At 35.4% G+C, this 19596-nt stretch overlaps 1 protein-coding gene across 1 annotated transcript in view; it reads left to right on the top strand.

Annotated features, from left to right (window-relative positions):
• twz (BTB/POZ domain-containing protein twz) overlaps nt 1–19596 on the top strand; it is a 209404-nt gene that overhangs the window by 145504 nt on the left and 44304 nt on the right. The window contains exon 3 of the mRNA XM_081764526.1: nt 219–410. Within this exon, the coding sequence (XP_081620652.1) occupies nt 219–410 (192 nt within the window). The remainder of the gene's footprint in view (nt 1–218; nt 411–19596) is intronic.

The raw sequence follows: 19596 nt of genomic DNA, 5'->3' as shown, positions 1-19596 counted from the left end.
CACTTCAGAGCTAGGACTGTGGCAACATTAGGCTGCAGACAGGCCAACACGAGAGGCTACACTTAAATGTTAATCTGTTAATTCATTGTCTGTAATAAATACAGGTGTACCAGAATATTGCAAGCCATGATTCATCCTTGTATTTTATTGTTAATATACTGTGATTCTTAAGAGAAAAAGCTTCTATGCTATTAGTATTATTATTTCTTCTCTTCTAGGTTATTATCACCAAGTATTTCGCCGGCCACATCACCAATGTCGAATTCCTCATCCCCAACGCCACCTGCGCTCAATTACAATCACAAAATCACAGGAATTCCTTGCGTCGCCGCTGCATCTCGGTATACAGCACCCGTCCATATAGACGTTGGTGGCACCATCTACACTTCGTCCCTGGAAACACTTACAAAGTAAGTAGACTACTGTACAGCACTATATTTTTTTATAAAGTTCAATAACGCTTACTTACAGTACTCATATACAGGCGCGGATCTAAGGGGGGCTATAGGGGCATAGCCCCCCTTGACGCTCAGGTATACACTGGATAAAATGAGCTTCAATCCTGCTTTACACTGGATAAAGCAGCAAACTATGGTTTAGTCCCTTGATCATATCCTGGATCTGCCATTGCTCATATATATTTAAAAATACTGTAGTTATGTATCAAAGTACAAAACATTGGAAAATATCGAATCGTGGAAAATGTGAATTTTCTACGATATATTGAGTTTTGCGTAATTGAAATAACGTTACTTTATTGCACAAGTATGGTAAAGGTAACATACATAACCCAGTTTCAAGTTTCCTGCTGAATTTCCTTGCTAGACAAGCAACATTTTATTGATCTAGGATATTTAAGATATAAAGGGACATATTTTTCATACATCGAATTGTCAACCATGTATTTAATATACTATTTTTTAATAGTTCTGAACGATACCTTCAATGTTGAAAAGTTACAATGCTGGGAAGCTCATCTTCCGACCGCTAAACGGTACTGTGATAAAATCGTACGGGTTTTGCGTTATGCTCCACTAGAACCTGAACAACCATAAGTCTGAAAACCGTATCCACAGTGGCGGATATAACCCAGAGTCAGTGGGTCCTAGGCCCCCAGTTCTTTGGGTGACGAAAATAATTGAAGCTACTATTTATATATTTTGAAAGTTATTCGGAAACTCAGGATATTTTTTTTTTTTTTTTTTTTTTTGGCTCAGGCCCGTCTTTCAGATCCGGCATCTGAAACTTTTGACCGGAACGAGTTATCATCATTGCCATTTATTTATTTTCTTATCTTTATTGGGTATCCATGTTTGAAAGAAAAAAGGTGAAAAGGAAAAGGGAAAAAGGAAAGAACAAAAAAAAAACCACAGCACAAGAACAAAACAAACAAAAAACAAAGAACAACAAGAATAAACTATGAGAAAAAAAATAACAACAATTTTCTTGCAAAGTGCTACTCAGCTTAAATCTATCTGCACCTATCCTGAACTATACTACTTAGTATTTCAATTCCTGATCCAACAACTGTAATAGTATGGAATACGATATAAAATACTTAAATATATATTCTATTGTTATTAGTTCTTATCTACTTATCTATCTATATTATCTAACTAATCTACTCTTCTATTTTGCTGTTATTTGTTTATTTTTATATATTATTTCCCTATAGTTCTTAACCATTTAATTCCTACTGATTGATTTCTTTTCTTAATTATTAAGATTTTTTTTAAAGATTATAGTCTTATTATGTTTTTTAGTTACCTAGTTTCTAATTTTTATTTTTTAAAAATGTAATATGGTTTCCTATTCTTGTTTAATGGTTTATTATATTATTTATTATCATGTATTAATACATTTATTAATTAGGCTACTATTTATCCTTTTTCCCCTCTTGTTATTCCACATGAGTGGTTAATGATATTGTTTAATTAATTTTATATTTACTTTATTAATTGTTTAAGTTGTTATATTATTTAGTTAAGTTTTATTTAATAATGTGTTGCTTCATCTTCTTTCTTCGGTTTTCACCGTATGACAATGGTTCCTCTCCCGTATGCTGTATGATTATTTATCAAACTGCACTTCTCTTCACTTTTCACAGCAAAACAGATCACTATGGTTTTTCACTGTATGATTGGTTCTCTCCTGTGGACACGGAACACATTTACACTAACATTTCACTTCACTAATAACTTCCACTCTTATATGACATAAATTTAATAATTATTCATGTAGTGTTCTGTGAGTGTTCCCAGTTTCGTGTCCATGTCATATCACAGTCCTGTATGTGCTGACTTGAGGTCCAGGACCCACTCAGAGCACTTAGTGTGGATCCTGGTCCGTTGTGTCCTTCCGCCCGCACACCCAGGCTGGGACCGTCATTTCGGCCGAGATCGACTGAAGCGGTCACTAAGTTCACTATCTCTGAGACACTCCTCTTCACTTATCGTCCATGACGCAATGAGGTACACCCAAAAACCCGAAAACCGAAAACCCGGAGACCACGAACACAAAAGCACACATGCGACGCACACACACAAGACCATACGCGTCCGGAGTTCCATCCGGTGTAAACCGGGGATGCGATGATCCACTCGCTCCTCTCCCCCGGGGGGCACGGAATACCAGTGCCATCCTGAAGATTTTCTTCGGTCCGGAAGATTTCATTCATTCAAAACACTCAAAGACACATCCACTCTAATTCTATTTACATTTATGCAATGCTTATTCGTTTTCATTGTAATAAGTTCTTCTTCTTATTTCAGAATAGCTGTTTGCTATTCGCTTTAAGATGTTAAAATCATTTTCGTTTTCGATTATTTGTATTAGATTTTTACGTCTGATATTTTCCCTCTCTGGTATTACATCTTCTGTCAGAGGGCACCAAAAGATGTGGTGCTCTGGTGTTCCAATTTCGTCGCATTCACAAATTGTATTTTCTTTGGCCTTTATTCTATACAGGTAAGTTTCATAGGGGCCGTGCCCACTTAGAAAGTGAATGACACCTGGACTTGGATCTAGATGTTTTAACTTTTTCCTTTTATTAATTGTTGGAATAATATCCCATAATCTTCTTGATTTGTTTGAGTTTGTCCATTCTAAGTTCCATATTTCTTCTATAGTTTCTTCGATCTCCTTCTTTGTTGTTACTGCCTTGCCAAGAAGATCTATTAGCTTTTCGTTTTCTTTCTTTTTTAGCCAGTAGAATGCTGCTCTTTGTAGTATTACCAGATGTAGTGGTTTTATATGTAGTAGTATACATAATGCTTCATTTGGCACTGTGTTAAAGGCTCCACTTAGTCTTATAAGTAAATTTCTTTGAGGTCTATTTATGGAATCTCTAATTTTTTTGTTCTCGAAAATTCGATGTACCCATAGACTTGAAGCGTATGCCATAGTCGCACATAGTATTGTATCATGGTATAGCTTTAATATTTTATTTGGTAACTTGTATGTATTTTTGCCAGTTGTCATTAGTTTGTTGGCAATTTTATTACTTTTTTCAACTATATATTGTACATGTTTCTCAAAGTTTAAATTTTCATCTATTGTTACGCCTAAGTATTTAAATTCTGTTACTCTTTTTATTTTTTGATTTAATATTTTTATTTGTGGTTCCCTAGTTAATTTGGTTCCAAAAAGCATAAACTTAGTTTTTTTCGCTGATAGCTTTAATTTATTTTCAGAGCACCAGTTATATAGACTTTCCACTACTTGGTTAGTTTTTGTTTCTATTTCTCTTCTGGAATTTGCCGAGGTTATTATTACAATATCATCAGCAAAGGCTATGATTCTATCTATTGACTCATTCTTTGCCATTTTCTCCAGGCAAGGCTGTAGTTGTATATCCCACATCAGGGGTCCCAAGATTGAACCTTGTGGACAGCCCTTTTCATTTTGTATTTCTTTATCTCCCATTTCTGTTTGTATAACTATTTTTCTGTGTTGGAAATAATCTTTTATTGCGTTTTGCAGATATTGTGGAAGCCTTAATTTCTTCAAATTCTCTAATAACGCTGGTATCCATAGATTATCGAATGCTCCCTCAATGTCAACAAACAACGCTAGAGCATATTTCTTTTGGTAGCTACTATTTTGTATTTGTTCTTTAAAAACATTCAGTGCATCCTCAGTCGATCTTCCCGCTCTAAAACCATATTGTAAGGTGTCATTCTGTGTATTTCTATACTTCTTTATCCTATTAGCTATAACTCTCTCATAAATTTTGCTTATGTTCTTTAGTAAACATATTGGTCTGTAGGCACCAATTTCTAAGGGGTCTCTGTCCAGGCTCTTAAGTAGTATAATTAACTTCGAAATTTTCCATTCATTTGGGAATGTTTGTTTCTTTAACAATATGTTGTAGAGTCTTGTTAAGTAAGGGACCCATATATCTTTATTCCTTTTATATATTTCATTTGTTATTTCATCGAGGCCTGGGGCCTTACCTGTTTTTAGTTTCTTTATAATTTTTTCTACTTCATCATTTGATACCAATTCGGAGTCGTCCACATCTACTACTGTTGCTTCTCTTGCATGATTTCTTCTTAGCTGCATCTGTCCCATTGTATCATCTTCCACCGTATCCTTAGGAAAAAATTTCTGCATTAATTTGTCTAGTGTTTCTTCTCTTGTTTTTGTATACGTTCCATCTGCATTTTTAATTGTGCATAATGTTGTAGGATTAATCTTTTGCATAATTAATTTATATGGAAAACCCCAAGGATCCATTTCTATGTTTTCCGCCAGAAACAATTCCCAACTTCGTTTTTTCTCCAGTAATACCGCCTGTTCATATTCATCCTTTACCTTTCTATAATTTTGGAGCCTAATATTTTTGAGCCTCGGTTCTAGGGTTGCCTGATAACTTTTTCTTCTTGCTTTTACCAATTTTTTTAATCTTTCCAATTTTGGTTTCCAAAAGCCACCGTATCCTACATTTTGCCCTAATTTCGGAGTGGATTCTCTTATCGCGGTTATTGTGGCTTCTTCTACCTTTATTACCATATTGTTAGCATCTTCTGTTTGTTCTAATTGGGGGAGGTCTAGCTTGTCTTTAGAAACTTCCCAATCTATTTTCTTTATATTTAATCTTTCTTTATTCCTTCCTTTATCCATTTTTACGTCGAAGGTTATGACTTCGTGGTCACTGGTAGTTTGTTTATCGTGAACCATCCAATTTTCTATTTTGTCCATAATGTTTATTGTGCTGATTGTTATGTCTATAAATGATTCACCTCTTGATCCTACGAAGGTTGGCTTGTTTCCATTATTTATAATTGCAAGATCGTTTTGCATGATAAAATCTCCCAATTCCTCTCCTCTTTGATCGGTATATGGTGAACCCCAGGCTATGTTCTTGGCGTTTGAATCTAACATTATTATGATCTTTTTCCCAGGGTTTTGTCTGATTATTTGCTGTAGTTTATTTAGAAATGGTTTAATTTCCTTACTATATTGAAAATAAGAATTGATTAGCCAGATTGAATCAGTTCCTTGTGTAATTTCAACACATACAGTCCAATTATCACAGTATTGTGAGATTTTTAATACTTCTAGATTTTTGTTCATGACCACAATCACTGCTAGGGAGGCCTCACCACCATAAATTATTCTCGCTGATGCTGGGAAAGCTACTAATCTGTTATTATAAGTATATGGTTCTTGTAGAGCGATTAAATCGATATTTGTTGTTTCCACAAATCTTCTTGCTTCCATTGTCGCGAGTTTCGACCTATGCGAGTTGTTTTGTGCAATTTTTAATGTTAGTAAGCTGTTAAGCATGTTTGGTATATACAAAGGCGTCCATACCAGTTTTGCTGTAGTCGAAACAAATTCTGCCGTGGGCGTTCACCATCTGTTTGTATACGTTCTCTAATTCCCAGTGTATACCTCTTCTCTCATATACTTCATTTATTAGATCTACTAACTCCCATCCATTAGCGGGAAGATCGTATGTTCTCAGTTCTATTCTATCGATTTCTTCTAGCGTAGGGTATGTTATCGTCCGTCCCTTGTCATGTAGATCTCTAATTACTTGTCGAAATGCCACACTAAGAATGTTCTTGTCCTCCAATTTGGCTAATCTATATTGATGGCTCATATTATCATATAATTGTCTTGGTTCCATCAAAATTGGTTTCGTATTTTCTGCTTCTTCCGGAGATTGAGTTGATGTAATTTTGTTATCTTGAATTGGTTCTTCTTTGATTGGAAATAGATATTTCTGCTCGCCATTTACAAAATTTATCTTAAGTGTTGTTTTTTCTTCTGCTGCTGGATCTGGAATAGTTCCTTTGTCTTTTTTCTTCCAATATATGTCAGGTGGTTTCTTAATAGTATTATTATCTTTTTCTATTTCAGTTTGTATACATTTATCCTTTGTAGATACCATAGCTCTTCTTTTTCTATCCAAAAATTCCTCCAAACGTTTTTTGTCCCTTTTGGCCTTGCTTGGTGATTTGTTTTTCTTTTTCTTGCATACTTCTTTGTGTCCTTTATCCATAATTTATTTTACTGATTATCCTTTCACGCGCTACCCGATATGAAACACATTCTTCCGTATTTGGAGTTTGGCATATTTTGTGTCTGAGTTTACATGGAATGCATACCTTTTTGCCTTTATCTTCACAGTCTTCACTTTTGTGGCGAAGGGATCCGCAAATCTGCATCGTACTTTGTCCTTGCTTTCGCAATATTTCGTGATGTGGCCAAATTCTTGGCACGTGTAACATTGTGGTACCACAATGAAATCTTTAACTTTATGTGATTCATAATCGATATATATGCGATCTTTATTAATCAACATTTTCCTTATGTTTGGTGTGACCTCTATAACCAGGTGGCATTTCTTTTGCCCTCTCTTACCAGCTCTAAATCTTGCCTTTATGTTCTGGGCTTCCGCTAATTCTTCCTCCTCAAAGTTCTGTTGGATGATAGCTTCTATGAGGTCGTTGTCTTTTATTTCAGCCGGTACGCCATACACTATCATCAATGGGTTTCGTTTCCTACTTTCCTCAAACTTGAAATCTCTTTTTATTTGTTCTTTATCCTTTATCCTGTTTAGGTCTTCTTTTGTTGCGGTTTCCAATACCACAATATCCTTTGTCGTACGCATGCCAGTTATTTTTAACTTTTCCTTCCTTGGATCTATTGTTTCTGTTAGTCTTTGAACAGTTTGTTTAACTGTCTCCCCTTCGTTGGGTCTAAATATTAAGGTAGGTTTGGTTTTAGCTGTTACTTCTAGGATTTTCTTTTCTTTCTCTGTTACTTTTCTCCCTCTCACTACTTCCGACCACGTTTGTCCCTCATCTGTTTCCATCTTTTCCTGCTTTTCTTCAATCTTTTTTGTTAGTGCCTGTATTTCGTGTATTACTGCGTCTGTGTCGGTTCCCTGTTTGTTTCTTAATTCTTCAATCTTGTCCCTGTAGATATTTTTCTGTTTCTCCCATGCTATCTCCTCTCTGCCAAAAGATTGTTGTGTCTGTATTAACTCCTCCTTTACTTGCTCGTATTTTTTCTCCAGATATTTGTATTCATCCTGCAGTTTGTGTACTTGTTTCGTTTTTTCTTGTAATTGTTTCTTTAGCTCGTTTCTACTTTCCGTTATTTCTTGGATTTCTGTTTCAAGCCGTTTATATTGTCTGTCTCTGTCGTTTTTAATTTCTGCCTTCTCATCCTTTAATTCCTATATTTCTTTCTCTAGTTTTGTATTCCTTTGCCTTAATTCTTCCATTTGCTTTTTGTCTTCGATGCGACCACCTTTTTGTCCCGACATCATTTCCATTTCTGTTATTAATTTTTCTTTTTGAAGGTTGTCGTATTTTTCTTGAAGCTTTACATTTATTTTCTCCATTTGGTCTAGCCTTCCAAGTAACTGGGCCCTATCCTTGACCCAGACTACCGCTCTCTTTTTTAATTTTTCGAGGTGGGACTTCCCTATCTTTTTCCAGTCCAATAAGTTTTCTATGTAATTCATTTCTTGGTCTAGCTGTCCCATTGTGTCGAATTCCAAATCCTCGGTTGTCTTTCCCTTAGTTGGCTCTTCTAGTGCTGTAGACTCCTCTCGTGCTCTTTTTCTTTGTTCATTTTCTTCTGCTCTTGTAAGTCGTATTGCAGGGTTGATTGGAGACTGGTCTCTGGATGGTGTCCCCGGGGGAGAACGATACATCGCCATTTTCGGATATATACCTATCATAGCTTGGGTTTTGGCTGCCCCCCCTAGTTTTTACCTTGTATATCCGCCACTGCGTATCCAGCTTGTTGCCTAAGTCCAGGAAAAAAATTAAGTAGCAATTTTTAATACGTAGGAAAGCGATATATATATATATATATATATATATATATATATATATATATATATATATATATATATGCTTATTATATTATATTATATTTCTATTATATTTATTTCTATTATATATATGCTTATTAAAATAAATTAATTATACGGCCCCATACTACTCCATATGGAAAGTTATTTTCTTCCGGTTCAGGCATGGTAGAATGTAGTAAACGTAGGAATTATCACTATCAAGTGGGTTTTGTGCTAGACAAATACCGCGTGCTTGGGTTTTCTCAGTGTGCTCCCGTTTCCTCCACTTTATTGATTTCAGGATTTCATTCATTATTTTTAAAGACCGGATGTTTAGGCATTAAAAACCTGTAAAATAGGCAAATAGGCACTTAAAATTTAAAAAATGGGCAGTAAAATAGGCACTAAAATGTAACTCGAAATAATGAAGATACATACTCCATACAATTAAAAAATAAATTCAAGTCATAGATAATGTTCAAAGAATATAGAAACATACATGCCTGTTAATATCTTCTTTCACTGTATATCAGTGTTTGAAGTGGAAAAAGCAGAGGTGTTATGTTTTATTTTGATTTTGACTCGACATACCGGCTATCTAAATGTTGAAATACAGTGAGGGTATGTTCCATGAAAAATTGCATTTCTATTTACATAATGACTAAAAACCACTGGAGAATTTCTCTGTAGTTACAGGAGGGAAGAACATAGAGAAACTTTGTTTCCCCGCCAACAACTCTCTGAAAAAACATTAAAAACATTCCCTTATGTTGTATTATACAGAATTATACACGAAAATGCTTTTAAAAAAATGAGTTTTTATATTAATTTTCTGTGGAAAACTGCCGGACTCCCCACTCGACTCCGACTGAGGGGTATTCCAACACCTCGCAAGATCCGCCCCTGATAGCAGATAACCTCTAACTTCACCCATGCTCAAAATATGACATTTATATGCATTAAGGCAAGAAGACACACACATACATAAGAAAGAAACAATTCAAATATGGCACATCAAAATATAAACTAGATGAACTTCTTTGAAGACATCTCATTTTAAAAACAAATGGTAGGAAAAATATAACAAAAACGTCAGTGTTGTCAACTTACAAATTATTTCTACATGAGAAAGAAGTTCTTTCTACCTGCAAAGCCATTCGTCAATTACTGTGTATAAAAATAGATTTATTAAAGGTATTTAGCATCTACTCTCCAGTGACGGTATGTCTTGATCACTGAAAAACCAGAGGCCGTAAAACTCTTCATTACGAAAAAAAAAAAAAAAAAAAAACATTGGCGGTATGACATACCACCACATACCGTCTCACTTCAACCACTGCTGTATATATAAAAACGAAGCTTGACATGTATTCCATGTATATTTGGTAAATGCATTCTCCACAGCACTTTATCATTACACATAACAGTTCAAATTTTATACACTTATCAATACACACAACAGTCGAAAGTTTTACGACATCTTGTCACTACAAACAACACTTATACTTCTCGGAAGAAGCAGAATCATTTTTTAAAATAGTAAATTGTATACATATATTTTCCCCAATAAAGAATTATTTTGAAGAAAATGCATAGAATAGGCAACATTAGGCACTAAAGCAATTATTTAGGCAAAATGGGCAAAATAGGCCAAATAAAATTGGCTTAAATGGAAACTATAACACTCATATAAACTTTGAAACGTTATTTTTGAGCATATCTTTAATATTAAAGTATAGACATTTTACCTAACAACCGGTCTCTAATTATTATCACCATTTCTTCTTGTTGCTTTGTCTTCTTGAAATACGAACAATTGAAGAAAAGAGCTTACTGGTAGCCTTTACTTTTTTCCCCTTTAATCCCTCCTCTCCTCCAATCGGTTTTAAGTTTCATATTTCTTTCCAGGAGGACAAGAGTTTTATTTAACAAGAAAACTTGAGGGATTTACTTACCTACAAAATAACAAAACCTGAGCCATTTCCGCGCTTTCCTTTTCGACAAGCAGTTTTTTTCTTTTCTTTTTTTAATCCCGTTGAGGAATCTTCTATGAAAGAAATGGTTGCTGGTGCTTTCCTACAAGAGAAAGAACGATGTTTTTTTTTTTTGGTAATGGAAGAATCTTTTTTTTTTTCTTTTATCTACTCAACAAAACAATTTTGAAATACTACCATAGTTAGCAGACCTTCACATGTAAAATATACATCTTGCTTTTAATCTAGAGTAAATTCCTTGTTGACGAAGCTATTTGGGATTTTGGTTAGGATCGCTGTTTTTTCTTGATGTCATTTTTCTTATTCTTTCTCCTTTCTTACTGTAGGCACTGCTCTGTAACGCCTTTCTTACTCTAGGTCCCTATTCACGCGTGTTTTTTGAAACATTAAGTGAAATGAAATGCACTTGTCGCATGGTGTTCCAACAGGCTGTCCATCAGAAAAATCTGTTCAGGGAGAAGAGAGAGAGAGAGAGAGAATTGGGGGGGATCAAAGTATATTCTTAAATAATTTTAAAAACTGTCGTTTTTGAAAAATTTAGATTTAAATATTTATTTATAAAACAGAAATCAAATCATTATTATAAATGTTTTTTTTTTCTTTGAAAAAATCTGCAATTTTCAATTTTACTCCTCCAGTAACCTACATTTATTATTGGAAGTAGAAAATTCTAGAAGATAACCTCTAAAACAGCATAAATATTTAAGTTTCAAATTCAAGGCGATTGGTAGCGATGGTCGTTTCGCTAAATTACACGAACGGACATCGAAAAACAAATTTCTCGTCATGTAAGGGTCATGAAATGTTAAAATTGGTCGAAATCTCGAATTCAAATTATTTCACGAATGCGTTGTTTAAATTCCGTATAGTAGACATTAAAAGTACGTTCTATACAAAGTTTGAACTAAAATTAATACGTTCCTTTATCCTCAAAGTTGTTTCTAATCGATCCTAGGGTCTACTATAACGAATCTTTCTTTACACCTAGTATTCCGCACACCGAATTTTTCTACACCTAATTTTCCTGCTTCCAATACACTTACGCATGGGCGCCTTTCGTAATATGAAGAATGTTCAACCTGTAGTCAACTTCACGCCATGTGATGTTTCAAGTTCAGAACTTTGTCAACTTTTGTACCGTCATTCTTAACCTCGGTGCTGCATATAAAATAAAAGACACAAACTTACTCACTTTTGAATTAGATTGGCTAGAGTTTCCTGTCCCTTTTCAGCAAGAAGGCTACACGAGACGTGGACCCACAGTGTGAGCTGGAATTCGAACCCGGGACCCCGTGCATAAAGAATCCGTGCGCTAGCGATAACTAGCGGGAAGGTCTCACTTACTTTTGGGTTACAGAAAAATATCATGTTTCGCCTGAAATGTTTTAAGTAATTTCATGTAAAAATAAAAAATACTCTTAAGCATATAGTCCTTACACTTCACTTTTTACATGATTCCATGATGTTGGGTCAAAGTTACGAAGTAAACGAGGTCTATCGAATCTCAGTTTCACGCATTATAGACTACAAGTAATATGGAAAATTTATCGGTAAAAGACACAGTTCTATTGAGATGCTCCTGGCAACCTGGGATTCAAGAACTACAAATTTTCTCCTTGGTCTGCTAGCAAAGCTTGCTCGTGCGCCTATGTATGTAATACAACGTATATATATGTATAGGTATATACATCCCATATAGCACAGCAACGGTGTTGGCCTTAGGGCAGATTTCCTTATATAGAGCATCGTTTGGTATTCTCCTGGAGGCAAACTTCTTCAGCGAACACTGGCCCTTTTGTGAACAAGAGTGTTGTTGCCGAGCGGGAGGTTGGATACAGCTGGCTTGTAATGATTCCAAGCAGGTCGGCTCGAGCTTTTGCTCTCTCTACTTGGTTAATTTTTGTTTTGTTTTTATTTTCCTCCCTCCCTTCTAAATATTACATTTTGCAGATCTCTTCTCGGAATGAAAAATTAAAGAAAAAAGAAATAAAATATACTACGTACTAATGTAAGTAACTGAGCTTCCCGTTGCGAATGGAATTCTGCTACAACTCAAGAAGCTCAAAGCAATAACATACAAAATGCAGTTGTACTGTACAATTGACCGATGATGTATGGTTTAACAAGCGAGTTACATGCATTGCAGAGAGGATCAATCTAGAGATAAAGGGCTTTTAAGTTAAGGGCTTACAGCCAGGACGGGATGCTAGAAGTCATGCTTCTATATTATCTTTGTAAATTATGCCAAATAATTGTATCTTTAATTCCTGAAATTCTGGGCTAAACTTAGTTTCTTAGATCCAGGCCTGGCCTTGTATTACCCCTAGGACGTACCCAGAAAATTTCATATACAGAGACTGTTCCGCGTAAATGTGACCAAATTTCACTTACCAACTAATTACGAAAATCCATAGGATCAGCGAGCATTATACTGTATGCGTAGAAACATGGATATTACACAAAAATGCAGAAAAACGACTGGAAGCTTTCGAAATGTGGGTGTGGAGAAGAATGGAGAAAATTAGATGGATCGAGCGGAAAACGAATCATACGGTCTTAGAAATGGTGGAGGAGAAAAGAACAATTTTAGATATTATTAAGAAGAGGAAGAGAAACTGGTTGGGACATTGGCTAAGAAGAAACTGTATCATGAGGGGCGTGCTACAGGGTATTGTGGCAGGAAAGAGAAGGAGGAGGCGAAAGAGGCTACACTTAATGGACGATATCAAAGTAGAAAAATCAAAGACAAAGAAGTTAGCGGAAGACCATGGAGCATGTAACCTTCTCAATTGCGGCAAATAACCTGCCAATAATGGCAGAATACCTATGATGATGATGATGATAGTACCAGATGTGGCGGTTGCTCGATATGTCCCCTGATTCCTAATGATGATTTGGAAACGTAGTTTCCATTGCAAAAGGCTTCGTTAAAGAACTACGAGAGGGAAGATCTTGTTCCATTCCTCTTTCGCAGCATTTCAGAGGCGTGGGAAACCCGGGTTCGATTCCCGGTTGGAGCTCATGTGGTTCGGATTCCAAGTTAATCAGTAGGTCTACGTCTCATATAGCCTCGCTGCTGAACGGGACGTTGAACTCAAAATCAAAGCATTTCAGAGTCCTTTCACAGTTGTCACACCCTCTTGCCCTAAGTCCTTTGACATACAGGATACTGAAAAGTCCAGAGGATCCACAGAAGTCCATTTGTCTTGCATGACTTCACAAGTGTTTCACCAAAAATTATGGCCTGTTTTCCAGCATCCTTTTTCATGTCCTGGTAGAATGCGAGGCACAATTTTGAGGTGTAATTAAACTTAGTCTACGTATATGATTCCATATCTATATGGATTTGTATCAACTAAACCCCATCCGGAAATATACATTTGTCTCAGTTTCTCTTCCCGACGAGTTATTTGATTTCAATAAAAATAAAAATATGAAATATAGACTAACTAGGGCCGCGGTGGCTCAGTGGTAGGGAGTTCACCTCTGGTGCATGTGTCCTTAGTTCGATCCCAGCTTGCGCCAAGTAAACTTTGTGGTGAACAAACAGTGTGCGTGGTTTTTCTCGGGGTTTTCCTGTTTCCTCCCACGTTCTTCATTCCACCATTTCCTTCATTTCTCGTCATCACCGTCTCCTTTAGCCTAGCCGGCATCACGTGGGACGTAAAACCTAAAGATTTTATTTCACTTAATTTTCATAATTTTATTTTAGAACTTTCTCTGTCCTTTGGCAAGTTTATTTAACACTTCACTCTGTTACGTCTTTCCTAACACTACTTTTATATTCTTCATAAATATATATCTTGTTAATGATCAAGTCAGATTTTAAAGCTCTACTATTTCTTATAGCTTGCGCAATAAATGTTCATTTTCATTACAAGTTGTTCTAATATTGCTCTAATATAATAACTTGGAGTTCGATCACATAAATAATCTTATATACTTAAGAACATAAATTAATTGTAGATGTACGAAAGAAAGGGCGTTAAGCCATTACTAACTAGTTCTGACAGTGTACAACTAATAAAGCTAATAAGCTCAAATAAATAAATAAAACTCGAGGTTCAATCATACTATCTTCACAAATAAATAAATAAATTGGAAATAAAATGTTAAAATCATACTCTTGAGAAGGGAAATTCCAGAAGCTAATTCTAAAACTGTTCAACTCACTAGTTCTTGTTTGTCGATACTGTTGTCGTACACGTTTTTGTCATTCAACATTTTTGTTGCCAACGTTTTTCCAGTTAACATTCTGTCGACACTGGTTAAAAAAAAGAAAAAGAAGAAGAAGAGAAGTTTCAAGCATTAATCAGAGGCTTTTGACCTGCACGGATTCAACGGAAATACCATCCCTGACTTTGTTCCAAACCTTTTTGAATGCAAAAAGTCTATTAATCGCTTTTAATTAAACATAGGTTCAAAGCTATAAGAATTTATCATACCCAAGTTAAGAAGTAACGTTCAAGTACGTAGGAACAATACTTGTTTGTCGTGGTATGTTGTTCAGTTTGCATACAATATGGGTACTAGGAATACAGTTCTTGTCTTGTCCAAGTCGTTGACTTCACCTCCATGCAGGAAAACAAGCAAAAAAATCTCTATACTGCCATAACCATAACATGTCCTAACTGTCAGCCCAATATTATTATTCCTAAATTCCTTTAGTTATCGCCTTCAGGGAAGTACTTCAATTGTTTCACGACGAGAAGAAACACCCATAGGTATCATTCCAACAACAACGAATCGAAGTGCTGAAGAACCAAATTAGATCAAGTGAAACAGTGTTGCAAATTGTTATATAAAGAAAACTCTTCTTTTTAAAAAATATATATGCTACTACTCTCTATGTTTTCTTATTTCTAAAGGACAATGTAAAAATTGTATCCTTCTGCTATACGAAAGATAACTACTTTCTGTTCAATCTTACTTCCAAACGGCAATAAACAAAAAATATTTGTATCCTTTCGCTATACAAAAGACAAAACTACTCTCTGCTCTCTCTTACTTCCAAACGGTAATAAACAAAACTATTTATATCTTTCGCTATACAAAAGACTAAACTACTCTCTGTTCCCTATTAGTTCCAAATGGCAATAAACAAAACTATTTGTATTCTTTCGCTATACAAAAGACAAAACTACTCTCTGGTCTCTCTTACTTCCAAACGGTAATAAACAAAACTATTTATACCTTTCGCTATACAAAAGACTAAACTACTCTCTGTTCCCTATTAGTTCCAAACGGCAATAGACAAAACTATTTGTGTCTATTCATAATATAAACTGCTCTGTTCCCTCTTAGTTCTAAACGATAATAAACACAGCTAGTATTTATATTCTTCCGCTCTACAAAAGATAAACTACTCTTTTCTTTCTTACTTCTAAACGATAATCAACAAATCTATTTGTATCCTTTCGCTATACAAAAGACAAAACTACTTTCTATTCCCTGTTAGTTCCAAACGGCAATAAACAAAACTATTTATATCCTTCTGCTATTCACAAATTAACTGCTCTGTTCCCTTTTACTTCTAAACGTCAATAAACAAAAGTATTTATATCCTTCTGGTATACAAATAACAAAACTACTCTCTGTTCCCTTTTACTTCTAAACGGCAACAAACAAAACTATTTATATCCTTTTGCTATTCACAAATTAACTGCTCTGTTCCCTTTTATTTCTAAACGTCAATAAACAAGAGTATCTTTATCCTTCCGGTATACATAAAGCCAAATATTCTCTGTTCCTTCTTACTTCAAAACGGCAATAAATAAAATTATTTATATCCTTTCGGTTTACAAAACATCAACTATGATTATTTCCAATTACTTCTCTTATTCTATCATCGCGCATGCTTCCACAAATATTTATATTATTTCATTTGGTATGGCTGATTGCGTTATTGTCTACTCATAGTGTCTTAGGTTGATATTATTGCTTTAAAGTAAAACTATATTTCTAGCGATGAGCTATTTTTTGTGTAAAAGTACATGTCTTAGTAACTCAGCAGCAGATGAGCGTCCTTTGGATACTCGTGGCTTTGTTTATGGTCATTTAGAAATAAGATGAAGTTGGCAATAGTAAGTACTTCTGAAGTTCAGTATCTAGACAAAATGGTGACGGATAATTTGGAACGTAGACAAAAATAGTGACTCGTATGACATTCATCTGTCTCTGGTGGTTTAGGACTTCTTGTTTTCAAAACTAAAGAACAGAATTCCGTGATTAGCCCCTCATACCTAGTCTAGGGGATAGAGCGCGCACTTTGATGTATGAGGTCCCAGAGACAATCCAACGACCCACAGTGAACCCACGTTTCACTTTAAATTGGGTATCTCGTCCTACACAGCCTCGCTGCTGATAAAAGATTTAAACAGATAGAACAATCAAAGAGGTAGGACACGGATTATAAAGTATTTCTAGCTTATATATACGAAAAGGATGAGTCTTTCCCGAAGAACCCAGAAGTACAGTGTTAAGACATTTACCTAATAGCTAGGTAAAACCACTAACCAATGGGTAAAGTAGCCAGTTTGTCCGCTTAGTTTCATAAAGTATTTGCAAAACTAAAAGTTAGGAAATGTATAATAGAATACGTTAAGAACTACGATTACGAATACGAAGTACACAAGAACTGAATAATTGTGGATTTATGATACATGTTCACTTGTATACGTCAATTTAAGATTTCCATGTTATTAAGCACCTTGAATTCTTAATGGTGTCAAAAAATGCACATCCTTGACAGAGTTTAACAAATAATAAATTCATTATTACTAATGCCAACCCAACAAATATTCTGTCTACGTTAATATGACCTGCTATTATGCTTGTTCCTCTGTTTATAAATTAGCGTTGGTCTGTCGATTCTTATGATGTCAGTGAAGTCAAACAGCGTGCCGTGTGGTCAGTACTTGGATAGGTGACTATTGGGGAAGACGAGATGATGTTAACAAACCAGCGATCAAACCAGCGTAGTGAAGATGATTGAGGAGGGCTACATCAACAAAAGAAATATCAGACTCCAACGTAGCGAATCAGCAATAATGAGAACGGTAATCGCTGGGGTAGCTCCGTCGTGCATATACAGTTAGCGTACGCGTCTTCGGCACGGGAGACCCGGATTCGATTCGTGGCGGTAGCTCATGTGGTTGGGGTTCTGCGTTAAGCTTTAGGTCCACATCTCATATAGGTTTGGTGCTAAAAAAAACGCTAAACCCCAAATCCAACGAATTCAAATCGCGAACGGTTGAATTAGTTCCTTCGAGACTCGTGAGAAGGAGTTTAATTACAGATTGTATGTGCAACACTGTTAGGAGTATGGATATCACCCTTAGAAGATGATAAACAACAATAGTGTAACTTTGTAAACAAATAAAACAATTTGTTTCAGTAGAATCAAAACTATGGCAACGAATGACAAGCCTGTAGCGCATTTATTTTTTTCTCGAAAACTACGCATGATAATTTAGAGTGTGTTTGTTCAACAGAAGTGCAATTCGACAAATTTCTTCCAACTTCCCATGCTGATTTTTACAACAGTATATTTTCTTCTCGTCATCCCTCTTTTGACTTCATTTGCGGAGTTGCAACGTCTTAAGAGTCTTCATCCCGGCGAAATTAAAATACAGCTAATTTTACAGTAATTATGTGATATCTTCAAATAGATAAAAAGATAATCAAAATGTGGAACAAGAGCGCCCTAGACAATATTATTTTACATGAGAAACCGTTATCACGACTCACTTATCTGCTTTCGATTTCGAGCCATTTGGAAAATCGGCATTTATTTTCGCGTTTCTAAACAGCTGAAAACGGAAAGCCACTAGGTGACTTGTGATAACGGTACCTCACGCAAAATAATATTGTCTAGGGCACTCTTGTTCCATATTTCAATTATCTTTTATCTATTTGAAGATATCACATAATTACTATAAAATTAGCGGTATTTTAATTTCGCCGGGATGAAGACTCTTAACACCCCCTGTGTCTGTTCTTTCTTCCCAATATTATGGCTAATATGAAACAGATGTCTGGCAATGTAAGATCAAGGAAGCTGGTCTTAGGAACACGGAATCGAGCACTAATTTAAAAGGGACAGCATTTGGAACTGTGACAACTATGACAACTATGACTCCACATGCATTTGACAAGCAACTGTCAATTGTTTGAGATGAGAGTTCTGGTTGGCCATTTAGTTATCGGAAGTGTTTTCCGCAAGACCCCTCGGACGATGACTTATGGCACGAGCCACCACACACACACACGTAGAAGGCGGCATTCTTTATATAGAAACTGCACTCCGGTTGAAGAAACGAACTATACCCACAATTATGTCATTTTGTTCAGATATCTCAACCATAGTGCGTGGATTGTCGTCCTGATAGAAAGCTTGGTGAAGTTATACTTCAGGATCAGTTGGCGTGATTTTCGTACAGCAATAAGTTTTAGGTTTAAAAATAAAAACTTATTTTTGCCGATTTTCCGGGTAACTACAGATGAGCTTTCATACTGAGGGATATCAGTTTGTTTAGCGCAGTAAGATCTATCAATCGGTATATGCCTTGTCTTTAAGCATTACTTTTTCTTTCTACACCAATAATAAACTATTGTAGAATTTTATTCACTTATGTTCCATTACGCTAGTTCAACTTTCGATACCCTCACTGACGTCCTCTTAAGAGGCCTTATCATTGTGAAATTAAAATAACGCTAATTTCACAGTAATTATGTGATACCTTCAAATAGATAAAAAATATAATCGAAAAGTGGAACAAGAGCTCCCTAGACAATATTATTTTACATGAGATACCGTTATCATGACTCCCTTATCTGCTTTCGATTTCCAGCCATTTAGAAAATCGGCATATATTTTCGCGTTTCTAAAATGACTGCAAACGGAAAGCAACTAGGTGACTCGTGATAACGATACCTCATGCAAAATAATATTGTCTAGGGCGATCTTGTTCCACATTTTGATTGTCTTTTATCTATTTAAAGATGTAGCGGTATTTTAATTTCGCAATGATAAGGCCTCTTAAATTTCCCAATCAATCATTTTTAAAGCCCATGTTCCTCATACATAGTGCACCATATATCTCCAGAGATTATTCTTTTTTATTTAAAAACGTTTTTCGTATATTCCTACGATATTCTATAAATATATTATAGATCCAATGTTCGTATAGTCTTGGTAGGTCATTAAGCGTAGATTTATTTTAGTATTTAAGTACATCATAAGAAAGATATAATGCCAGAATGTAAATACTATAACGAACG

This window comes from Thermobia domestica, chromosome 7, assembly GCF_964235325.1.
Source record: "Thermobia domestica chromosome 7, izTheDome1.hap1.1, whole genome shotgun sequence".
Lineage (NCBI taxonomy): Eukaryota > Metazoa > Arthropoda > Insecta > Zygentoma > Lepismatidae > Thermobia > Thermobia domestica.
The sequence above is the reverse complement of the archived record's forward strand: the minus strand, read 5'-3'. Positions and strand labels throughout refer to the sequence as shown.